Here is a 13,147-nt window from a genome sequence, read left to right as displayed (position 1 = left end):
TTTTATTGTTATATGTGTTTGATAGATACAACCATGTTAATGCCTATTCAGTATTATTCAGTCTGCAATCTTTTGAGTTAAAAGTAATAATATACAGTACTTTATGACATAACAATGAACTATAAAACCTTTGTTTCCAATGTTTTTTTTATGATTTATTATTTTATTACAAGTAACCTATGCTGTGAAGTTATTATTATTATTTTAGAACCCAGCACCACCAGACAACACTGAAGAGAGTGAAAGTATTTGCAGCAATACAGAAAGTGCATCTGTAGGTCAGCTAGATTCTGCACCTGTTCCAGAAGTGTCTGATTCCCAGGTAGCCACACCAGCTACGAAGAAGAGAAAGAGTTTGGATCCTGTGGAACACGCTTTGCTAAACAGGCAAAAAAATTATAGATAAATCAAAAGAAAAAAACAGGATGAATCTTTTGCAAAATTCATCTCAGTTTCTCTCAGCAAACTCTGAGCAAAGTAGGTCCCTGGCAAGGTCACAAATTCATCAGCTTCTGTATGACATGGAGCAGATGGATTGCATCCTCCGAAGAGCATCTTTCCCAAACTGTTCTGCACTTACCACATGCAACAAACTGGCAGTATACTGACTTATAAATATCCTACACAAACTAATCATTGGAATGTAAATGCTGCCACTTGCTGACGTTTACAAAATTTTAAAACTATGTTATTTGGCGTGTTGGGTATAATATTGTTACAGTACTGCACACTCACGCAAGTGTGTGAGTGTTAAATTTGTTTTATTTAACAAGGAGACAAAGATTCTTTAAAAATAACAAATAAGAAAAAAGAAATGCAGGGCTTTTCATACGTTTATGTTAATTAGTAATTTTTGTATATTTGATACAATACAAGTATACACTGCCCATTTTACTAAAACAAAATCCATGTACTTATTGTTGAAAATTAAAGTACTGTTAAGTATAAGTGATTCATCTCAAGTTTTCTTTGTTATATTGGAAATGTTTTTCCTCATCCAAAATAAGCATTTCCTTCACTACTGAAGTAAATTCGCCTACTCTGTCCATGTTTTTATTTAGAGGGCAGACACACCACAGCCTCTTTCTTTTTTTATACGTCTGTATAGCAGCAATAAACAAATTCCCTCTTCTTCGGTGGTCATGTTTTGGTCTGCGGAACGTGCTAAACTAAGAACAAACTGCGCACATTTACACTTGACATAGTGTGTTGACGTGGGAAACGTGCTTTCTAATTACCCTGTATATATATATATGATTTAACTACCTATTAAATAAAGAAGAAATATATAAAAAAAACAAGGAAAAAGGACATACTGTAGTATTCTTAATCTAACAAGAGTATCAAAATATTTCAATGCACTGTAGCCATTATGCATAGTTGGTCTGCTTGTAATGTGGTCGTGTTGCTACCCCCCTGAAACCTTCTCAAGACCCCCTAGGGGGTCTCAACCCTAACCTTAACTCTACCCCAACCCTAACCCTAACCCAACCCCCAGTTTGAAAACCACTGACCTAGAGCATGCAGGAAGATCATTGCAGGGGTCAAGGAGGAGATCATTGACAGTTTAAATATGTGTGCTTTCTAAAGCTGAGCTTTCCTTTCTGCCACAGCCTCGAGCAGTGTACTGCAAAGACGTCTTGGATATTGAGCAGTTCTCCACAGTCAAGGGGGTAAACTTGGACCCTACAGATGACGATTTCTATCACAAATTTGTTACAGGCAGTGTCTCCATCCCCTGGCAGAATGAGGTAATGCATCCTGAAAACAAATAAAGTAATGAGTAAGATCTACAGGGGCTGATGTTAGGATACGTGCAAAGTGATTTGCGATTGCAAAACACCTATATTGTGGCCAAAATAGGTGTTATGCGCACGCAAACTGGGTTTGTCGGGCGTAAAAATGTGGGACTTTAGCGGCCAACTAAAAATACATAAAGAATGGTTTTCACAGGCGTTCTGCACCCGCTATCAAATTAGCACTTTGCCATCATTAAACCATTTAAATTACAGTGAAATCTATTTAACTGAAGAAAAGAGCATGGAATTGGTCGGGATCTGGAATACTAAGCGGGCGCAAACATTATAATGAGATGTAAGGATTTTGCCTTGCACTTGAGCAATTGCTGACCCTCCAAAAACTTTGCACCTCCTCTTACAAGGTGCAAACCAGTGTAGAAGTGAGTAGTTAAGAGCTGTATAATAGCACACACCTGCAGAGACCTGTCATTGGCCTCAGGATGGCTGCTGCCTGTGGTACACTTCCTGATGCGGTGATGCTTGGCTCTGGTTGAGGACGGGCAAGATGGTGAAGACCCTGCATATTCAAACCCAGGGTTGCTTTGTTTGGGATGCCGGAGGATGCGGTGGTAAGGCGTTATCGTCTCAGTCCGCAGGTCATCCTAGACCTAATTACTGAATTTCACCTTTTCATCACCTGTCTGTCTGGTAACACCGACAGCATTGACTTTCTCTACTATAGAGGACCGTATGGCCACTTTGGTTGCATAATTGATGAAGCTTTTCCAAATAACTAAATTTCATGCTGAGTGATCTCAGCTATAAGGACTCTCAGCTCCTCCTGAGCAAACTTTTCTTTTCTTTTCTGTGTGCCAAGAGGACTTTGCTGTCCTTCCGCTAACATATTTTATGGTTTGGTTTTATTTTCATGCTCCACAAATCTCATACAGTGCTTACTGCTCTCTCTGTACTCCTAATTCACCTCACCGCTGGGCTGTAAGTGCAGCCACTAAATATCCAGACGCACAAGCGGCGCTCATTGCGACCCTCATTATCATGATTGCAGCTCATTATTTGTGCGTGTTGAGTAATTTGTATTGCTCTTAAGCTTACATAGGCCGCAGTGCAAAATAATTGCCTGGCCGCTAGGCAATTTGGATTTTAGTCGCGATTGTTTGCATTACGCCTATCCTTACATCAGCCCCATATTCTCTTTTTATACAGTGGTGCACTGTTCTGTGCAGTCTACATATAAAATGTATATATAAAATTAGGGTTGGAACGATTTACAATAACTTGGTAATATCGTATTGAACAGAAGTCACGATAAAAAATTTGCATTATAAAAATGTAAGATTTTGTATTAATTATGACAGCTGAATTTGTTATGCTATTTTTTGTTGAATTATTCCATAAGTAATTCCATCTGTTCTAGTAATATTTCATTGGTACGTCGTCTTGTAGTGTATTAGAGCAGCCGCCACTTCCACCCTAACGATGACCCAGTGGTTGTGAGGCTTTTGTGAGATTTTGTTGAGAAAAGGTGGTGTGTGAAAGCAGCAGTGAGCAAAACAGCTTAGCAAAAAAGAAACGCTACAGGTTCAGTGTCTATTTCGGTATTCTTATTCCTATGTGCAAAATGTGCTACACTAAGGTTATCATACCAACAGAAAAAAATGGACTATTTTAGAAAATAGCAGGTAGGTGATGTGTTTTTCTTACAGCCATGCATACACTGTAAACTATTCTGTGTAAATATAAAGTTGATTTATTATTTCTTTATTGTGTGCAGTATATTTAAGGTATGATATCATAGCTTGTTAATGCAGCAACATGAACTATTTTGTTGTTTTGTGTACTGTTAAGTAGTTGGGTAAAAAGAAAGTGTGCTAAATTCCTTTAGTCTCAACTTAAAATAAAGGATTTATTTTGTGTGTTACTGTTATTATTTACAGTAGCATATTGACTAAAGTAAAAGAAAAGCACCTGGTATTCATTTGATTTTACTATTTGCTTACATGCCAACAGTCCTTATGGTTGGGACAGTCCCGATTTTCTAGCAAATGTCCCGCCTCCCGATCCATAGGAAGAAAGACCCGATATTTACACATAGAAAAAAAATCATTTATTCTGCACAGTAGTTAGTGAAAACCACACGCTGTGCTCTTCGTGCGGCTGACACATCTGCTGATCACTGACTTATATGAAGGTAAGAACGCGTCATTATGTCTATTTTTACTGTCATGAAGGTCATGTCGCGTTGAGTTGGGGGGGGGGGGGGGCATGACCTTCATGACTGTACATCATACTTGCCAACAGTTTCCAAATGTTGCTGTTGGCAAGTGTGATGTACAGTCGTTCTTAATATAATGTGTACAAAGAACACAACACAGAAATTGTATTTTAGCAAAAAAGGAAATACATTTAAAATAAATTGTGCAGTATAAATGTGCATACGTTTTTTGTTTTTTTGTTTTTTAAACCAGACACTTGTTATCCCAGGTAACCTGTCCTCGGTTTAGCAAGGCTGCTATATTTTATATTTGTATAACCAGTGGAATCTCAATGAACAAACACCACGATAATTGCAATTATCACAATTTTCTATCCCACAATTATCATTTCAGAGATTTTCAATATTGTCCCAACCCTATATAAAACACAGGCTGAAGTTTCAAAGGTTTATCAGCATTCCATGTACACGATTACACACTGTTAGCTTGTGCCTTCCTTGTAATGCAGTACTGGAATGGACTGAGTTCCCTCAGCATATGCTCCAGTTTTATGGAGGGAGATCACTGCCAAAAATATTTGTATGCGTAAAAATGCGTAATGCGTAAAAAGGTACAAATCAAAAATACAAGTACAACTCAAGAAAAGCTACGGCTACAAATCACAACGAGTACACCTTACGAGTTGGATAGAGCTTGAAATCACTGTCAAAAATATGTCATAGAGGTAACAGGACAGGCTGTTGATTAGGTGAACAATCGATGGGTATTTAACAGCGCATGCGTCCAGCACCTTGCATTGCTGATAGAAGGGAAGGAGTGGTTGCATGTTGGTGAAATGTGTAGGTGGAATTTTCAAAGTGGGAATATGGCGCCCAACAGATGGACAGTCTAGGTCTCAGCAAAGATCTTCAATATACATAAGATAGTCAATTCCCCTTTTTATCCGTCCCCACCGATGCAGTGCATTGTGGGAATCCAAAGAGTTCCGGTGGCGATATTTATCTATAATGTAAAGTCTGCTTCACATCCTATTAAAAGCTTTCTCTTTTGAAAACGATTGCATTTTTTCAGCAAGATTCACCTGGATGTGTTTGGAGACACCGCTCCTTAACACATACGTGTTATTATTTCTACGATCGATGTTTTCACTTGGCCTGACAAAGGCTCTTTTCGCCGAAGTGCTCTCCGAAATTGCCGGCTCTTATGAATATTCATGACAGACACGACGAGGGCGTGGTTTCGCTGTCAAGGGGGTGGGATAGCCAGTGATTGAGATTCTAATTTCTATATGCTTGATATCGGGTAGATTGCAGTAATGCTTGATGATTTGAATGGGAAGAAATGTTATTTTTTTTAAAAAAAAATGGATTTAAATCTACATTGATATCCATAGATCAAATATAAAGTTTAAGAGAATAATAAGTAAAAGTGACGTTGTGTGTGGCTGTAACGGGATTTTCAGCAAAAAAAAGAGGTCCAAATGTTGTGTAATATTTTTATTTTTACTTTATATGTAATAGCAGAAATGTAATTATGAACAACGTATTGTAGCAGTGTGATTATGATAATACGTGAACTGTATTTATTTTGTTTTATTCATATATTTTATATACTGTATAAGAGAAATTTAAAACCCATGCTTTACAATAGCGACTGTAGTTTTGTTGAATTTAATCTAAACCGACCGTAACGTACATGGCCTTGGAGCATCCATGGATGCAGATAATGCCTTCTGTCTGTCTGTACCTTTTTGGCGATGCAGTAACGAGCTGGCGATCCACCAGGCTCCATCCCAGGCTCCGACTGTCCCGCCCCGGTTCATCACAATCCACACAATACATTAATAACTAATATTGCTCTATAAAGTGAAATAATGTTTTTCTGTGTACCTTCAGAGTATTCAAAAATGTTCAGTCATGATTAGCTACCGTGCAACTGAGAACAGCTAAATACAAGCTGATTTTTTTAAAGACGTAATTTTGCAACTTTTTAAAATGAAACAGTTGTTATTAATTTACACAGACATACAATATATATTTTTTAATAAGACACTTTTAAATAATTAAGGAATAAACAATGGATCATAAATATAAGCCTAATTAATAGTAGGCCTAAGCCTAATAATTATAGTGATTAAAAATAGACCTAATTAATCTAATAAATAGACCTAATTAACCCGCTATCAAAAAAGTTGAAGAGTTGAGTTGCCGCCAATCTCGTTCACTCTTGAACGCTGCCTATCCCATCTCTAACAACCAAGCCAAAGATCAAACCACGCCCCCGTCTTGACTGCTCATGAATATTCATGAGCGGGCAATTTCGGACAGCACTTCGGCGATAAAGAGCACTTGTCAGGCCAAGTGAAAACATCGATCATAGAAATAGTAACACGTATGTGTTAAGGAGGGGTGTCTCTAAACAAATCCAGGTGAATCTGCTAAAAAAATGTAATCGTTTTCAAAACAGAATGAAGCAGACTTTACATTATAGAGATAGGAGAAAAGTCGCCACCGGAACGCTTTGATGCGCCGCATTGGCGGGGATGGAAAAAAGGGGGAGTTTACTATCTTGTGTTTATGGAAGATCTTTGCTGAGACTGTCCATCTGTTGGGTGACTTTGTGCCACATTCCCGCTTTGAAAATTCCACCTACACATTTCACCAACATGCAGCCACTCCTTCCCTTCTATCAGCAATGCAAGGTGCTGGACGCATGCGCTGTTAAATACTCATCGATTGTTCCCCCAATCAACAGCCTGTCCTGTGACCTCTGTGACGTACTTTGAGTTGTACCCATAGCGGTACTCGTATTTTTGATTTGTACTCGTAATTTTCTGATTTGTACTCATTTTTGATTTGTACTTGTATTTTTTATTTGTACCTGTAATTACAAGTACAAATTATTTTTACGCATACGAATATTTTTGACAATGATCTTCCTCCATACAATTTAACCGGGTTTATCACAAAAACAGAGTAATCACACCAAAACTATGCCAACAGGATTACCAACAGGTGGCACGCCAGTATCATTCTTGTAAAGCACAGTGCAGTAGCTGTAACACATTCTGTGTACAGGAAGTTAGTATGTCTTATTTTGTAGTACAGTGTGTTATTATATGGACGGAATGCAGAAAAGACAAGTTTTATTTGTACTACTGGGGTGAGTTTTCCTTGAACGAGTGAAGGGTTGTGTCTCAAAAAGGTACTCTTGATGATGCGTTGATGTGGTAAACTTACTTTCTAATCACCCTATACATAAAAAGGTGATGAATGAGCAGTGTATAACTTGACCATTGATGACTGTTATCAGTTTACAGCTGAGACAAATGATGCTCTATTGCAGTGGTGCGCAAACTTTTTATATGCTGTCCCCCCCCTTAGCATATATTTTGTTGCGACCCTCCCTGACACTATATTGTTTGTTTTCCGGATTTAATGTAAATTGCGTATTTTTTCCTAGATTTAACCACAAAACATCCAGATTTAGCTAAACTAGTACTTTCAGATATAATTTATAAATGTTGAAAACGCGTATTGTAAATTCAACATTTAAAACCAGTCTATAAAACTTGTCCCAGTTTTTCCTGGAAAGACATCATTCAGAAACCAGAGCGTGTTTTAAGTTAAATTGAAAAGGTCAATCGAAGCCTCATGGAAAGGGATTAAAGCTCATTCAGCCCAGCCAAAAACTGTTTGTGGTCTGCATTGTGAATCGCTAGAATCCAAATCGCAGGTCAATTTTTGGACTTGTTGAGACACAGACTGCATGACTCAAAAGCCACCCGTTGGACAGCACTGAATGTGAAGTTCCTTCTATTCCAGATGATCCAGATGGAATGTTTCAAAGAAATCAATATATATGAGACAGATGGGACACTGTGTTCGGATCTTGATGTAAATAAGCCCGTCCCCCCGCCAAAGAGAGGCTTCTTTTACAGACTCTTTAGGAGAGAGGTAAGCCAGTGTGCAGATGAATGGAACATCATGGTGTCCAATTAAATGACCTTCTTAGCTGTTGAGTGTTGTTGCAGTGTTGTAACCTACCTGTAACCTACAGGTGAACTGTCAAGCCAAATGCTGCTTTTCTTTTTTAAGTAACAGATGTAGTGAGACTATTGAGCCATGGTAGACTGCCTGGACTTGTGGGGCAGCTGACCAGTAGGGGTTGCTTAAGTGCCATGAGGTGAACTATGCTGACACAACCCACTTTTCCCTACCCACAAGAGTGCAAAGGCCAATGCACCAGATTCAAGCTCCTAATCCTGTGTAGGACCTTTACTAGATGAGACACTGTAGGCCCCACCTGATATGCTTTTTCTTTGACAAGCTAAAAATAATGTTTAATACTTCTCTCATTCCCCAGGTCTGTTTTAAGAGTGGGTATAGTGATGATGAAGAGGGGCCCTCAAGAATTTAAACCACTCTCTCAACCAAAACATTGCAATGTTTAAAAAATTAAAAATGAATGTTTTACTCTATTTATGAATTGTATTATAATTTTAAAAAAAAACTGTATGAGTTTACAGATTTTGTACATTTGTACCTGAATTATGTCTAGATGTATATTTTCACTAAAAGTTGTATTGTACAAAAAGCCATATAAGTACCACTTGAATGCATACATACTTTTTTTTGGAATGAATATAATATGTATTTAAAGTTTTTTTTTTTTTTTTTTAAAGAGCACAGTAGGTATCTGTGGTGTTTATCATTTATTTTGTAACAGCAGCCGAAGGATCTATGTCTAATGTTCAGAATCTGTTTATGTCTACTATATTGAAGAGGATACCTGCTCAACTGCTAAACAAGGTCATTCATCTTGCTTAATCAATCCACGAGGTACATTAAATACATTACAGCTTTGTCATTTCCCAATGACTTGACAAATATGATAAGGGGCACCTCCTAGAGAATTGAACAAATCATACAGCATAATTTATTTACCATTGGCATACAGTTTACCCCTGTACCTAGAGCTGCATTAATATAAATATCGGGCAGGCTTTAGGGGAAGATTTGTAAAGTTGTCTGGACATGTAAATTATAACTGTTTTTCTTCAGAAATTCATGGTCACATCTGAAGTTGCTGGAAAGACAAAAAAAAAATAATAATAATTGTGAAAATACCTATAATCAGTAAACTCAGTTCTGGCATCAAAATGCATTAAGTATCAAAAACAGTCCTGAAACCTATCATCATATTTTTCTTAACCACTTCTGTCACAAAAATAATTTCCTTTCACATGTACCATTTTTTTTATGCACACACTTCATTCCACTTTAAAGGAATGTCAATCAAGTCAATCAAAATCTATTTTAAATGTCTTGTAAACCATAGAAACATTATCACTGTTTGTTGAAAGCTCTTTGAGCTTATATATATATATATATATATATATATATATATATATATATATATATATATATATACAGTATATATATATACACACACACACATACACACACTGCTGTGCAAAAGTCTTAGACATGTTGCATTTTTCTACTCTGATGCATTATGAGCATCAACAATTTACTCAAAGCCTCCACTAGTGTTTTCTACCATTACAACAACCTTGACTTGCATAAAGAGGGAAAGAAAAGTTTAATTGACAACAGAACTGTCCGAAGGCACAGATGTCGTTGTCCATCCATCAACAGTTCAAAACACCTTAGGCCATTGTTTCCTAGTAAAATTTCTGTCCAATTTTCTTGGACATATTTTAGCCTTTTAGTCTTGTTCCCCTTTTTTAACAGAGGTGTTCTTACTGCAACACATCCTTTAAGTCCTGATTGGACAACGACACCTGTGCCTTCTGCCAGTTCTGTTGTCAATTCAAAGCTTGTCTTCTTTCTATTCCTTAAGGATATTATCTTCAAGTATTACTTATCCTTGTTAGACAGCTTTTTGGGTCTTCCAGTCCTGGGTTTGTCAATTACAAATGATGTTTCTCTATACCTGTTGATTATGCTTCGGATATCACACCTTGAAAATCGAATGATACAAGCGATTTCACTCAATGTTTTTCTTTCTTTATGCAAGTCAAGGTTGTTATAATACTAGAAAACACTAGTGGAGGCTCTGAGTAAGTTGTTGATGCTCATAATGCATCAGAGTAGAAAAATGCACCATGTTTAAGACTGTTGCACAGCTGTGTATATACTTTAAATTCAAATCGAACACTACAGCTGAAAAGTTGCTGAGATGTAGTTTGTATTTGAAATATATCCATAACCCGGTTTAATAAAAACAAAGTGAAAACCCCAAAGTTTTCTAAACCGTAAAAGGGAAGTCTTTAATAATGTTAATAAAGCTGATTAGAGGTAAGAAAATGGATTTGAAAGCATTGGTCGTATGTACTGGGGTACCCTGTGCAGCAGTGCTGTCCTCATACTTGTTGGAGTGTAGTGTGTAGCAATAACTGTCAGAAAGTGGGTCAGAGTCCCGCTATCTGCTTCATACATCAAAGACCCATTTTAGATATTCAAATCTAGTAACATAGGACATACACAGCTAAAAGAAAACGTTGCTACTTGTAGTATTTGAGAACTGAAGTAGGTGTGTTATCCTATGAATCTATAGAGTAATGGTGAGATACAGGTTTAGCTGTACATACATCAAAGTTACTTTGTAATGCAGTTAGTCAGAATTTCCTGTCACAAAAAGTAGTTAGTTTTCTGTAGTACATGCCCTTCTAAACAGACAACTGCTTGTGCGTCTAAAAACACAACCAAAAAGTAACAAATATCTGTTGTTCAGTGTCCCAGGATTTTGTTCATCAGGTATTGCGTGTACTTTTAATATTTTAAAGCTGTGAAACGGGTGACAATCTGTGCATTATGAGCCACGTTTACTTTTTCTGTATGTGTTTTTTTGCTACATCCCGATAGTTATTCATAATATTATAATTTGTTTCTTTTTTTTTTTAAACTATATAGAAGACAGTTAGTATTGGCTGAGTCACGTCAGCCATTTGCTGGATGTGATCTGCAAACCTGCAGAAATGCCTCTATGGAATTACAGTTTAAAATGGTGATCAGCTTACGCTATGCAAAGGAGTGTTTAAAAGAGTTTAAGAATTTGCACAATGTAGCCCTTGTTCCATTCATAATGTATTTTATTTTCTTTAATGCTGATATCAGATCATTTCCTGTTGCCTCCCAGTAAACAATAGTTATTTTTAAAAGTTGAAAGAAATGCCATTTCCATTTCCTTGTAAGCTGCATGTTTCTGGAATCAATGGAAGACAATGGACCCTAACTCAGGAGTTTGTTGAAGTCTTATTTATGAATATCATTTTTAATATTAATTATTAATAACGGTTTATTATCAATTTATTTTATTCGTAAGATCAAAAACTCATACGTTAAGTCTTTGTGAACAGGACCCAATCGTGACATTCTACAAAATGATCAGTTTTATTCTTTTACAATTGAAGACGAATGAAAGCTTTGTTTTACTGCTCTATTGTGTGTTTAACAGTGCTTCTTGCACAGTGTATCTCTGATTTAAGTGTGCAAAGGGAATCTAGTAAGGCTCATTCCATGACTTTAAATATAACTTTTCTACTGCTGATTAACTTTGGCCTTTTACTGTGTGCCACTTGCCACACCTACCAAGTAGCAATTGTTCTTATTTTCTGAATTGTATTGCCAGGACTAATGCAACCATTTTCATTGGCCCTGCATTTGCTGGTAAGGAAATACTTTTAACAGTTTGAATGTCTGCACAAAGTGCATTTTTAATGCCTGTTTTAAACTGTTTTATTAATCAAGCATGTAGTAACCTTCAGGTTTCTTGTTTGTAAATTATATTACGGTGCCAACATATCGGAAATGATATTGAATGCCGCCTTTATTGATGCAAGGTGACCGGTTTTGTAGTTGTACAAAGTCATGTCTTTCAACCACTGCAGTAAATGTATTTCTTGTACAAGTTCTATCACTAGGTGTTGTATCATATCTAACATTTGTAATTATAAAAATAAAACACTGCCGTTTGTATAAACTACTTCTTTCCTGTGTTTTATTTGGAAAAATGTATGTTTTCTGCTCAGGGAACATAGTTCCTTTAAAAGTGAATTTAGTTCCTACATATATATTTAGAATGATACAGTAAATTGAAAAAACATAAATGTTTTGTTTACAAAATAAGCAATGTTGCCAAGCTTTCCAAATATGATACCAAAGTCTTGGTGGCCATACAGCCAATTGACATTGTTATGGCATACATGTGTTACACTTTGTGCTAGATACCCTAATATCCCATTGACTGCATTTGTTTACATCCAAAGCCTAATGAGAGGGGGCAGGTAATCTGATGGACCACTAGTGATACAACCCAGTGTACACTCAGAATAAAGCTTTGCATACAAAAGTTTGGGGACAGTGCAATGACTTGTGGGTATATTTATCTCATGGGAAGAGGTAGCTGAGATGCATACCCCGGCACAGCAGTGTTAACTGGAATCATGAAGAGTGCAGTCCAATCACAACAATTTAACAGCTGTATTTTTTTTTCCCAGACCATATTATGAGTAGGTGACTTTACTCCCCAAATATAATGCTGTTTTTTCATACTTACCTATAACAAGTTACAGTCATGTAGGTCACAGTTTAAGATTTGATAGCATATTGAAGTGGGTGAGCATGCTGGGGGGGAAACTACAAACTAGTCGAAACGCACAACTGTACATTTTACCTGTCGCCAGAGCAGAAGGACCGCACCTGAGTACACTACTCACCAATGGGAGGCCTGGGTTTCTGTTTATATGCGCATCATGCAGCAGTGGAGGGAGGATTAATAATTATCTCTGTCACAAAATGCAAACCTATAATTAAATGCCTGTTTTTCCATGTTGAAAATACTGCTGCAAGGCAGGTTTCAAAGCTGCTTATGGTTCAACTGAAACAATATGTAATACAAATTACTGTTAAAAACAATGTCTGCGTAGAAGACCTTATGGAAAACAAGCGTTTTTTTTGTTTTGTAAATGTATATAATTTCGGTAGATTTAAATGTGCATTCAACGTAAACATATTTTAGGCATTTTTTCGTGAGGTCAAAAAATATTATTGTAAAACTTCTTATTAAAAACATAAAACACAAACGAATGCAAAAGTCTCCAAATCAGAAAAAAATAAAAAAAAAATCTTTAAGGGATGTACAGTTGAA

General features: G+C 36.7%; 1 protein-coding gene across 1 annotated transcript in view; it reads left to right on the top strand.

The window, feature by feature from the left end:
• Positions 1–11,980, top strand: part of LOC117421430 (G protein-coupled receptor kinase 4-like) — an 89,608-nt gene extending 77,628 nt beyond the window's left edge. The window contains exons 14-16 of the mRNA XM_034035853.3: positions 1,614–1,751; positions 7,798–7,929; positions 8,339–11,980. Of these exons, the coding sequence (XP_033891744.3) occupies positions 1,614–1,751; positions 7,798–7,929; positions 8,339–8,392 (324 nt within the window). The 3' untranslated portion in view covers positions 8,393–11,980. The remainder of the gene's footprint in view (positions 1–1,613; positions 1,752–7,797; positions 7,930–8,338) is intronic.
• The last annotated feature ends 1,167 nt before the right edge of the window (positions 11,981–13,147 follow it).

Source organism: Acipenser ruthenus, chromosome 1 (assembly GCF_902713425.1).
Source record: "Acipenser ruthenus chromosome 1, fAciRut3.2 maternal haplotype, whole genome shotgun sequence".
NCBI classification, from domain to species: domain Eukaryota; kingdom Metazoa; phylum Chordata; class Actinopteri; order Acipenseriformes; family Acipenseridae; genus Acipenser; species Acipenser ruthenus.
Note: the sequence above shows the minus strand (reverse complement) of the source record. Positions and strands in the feature narration are given on the sequence as shown.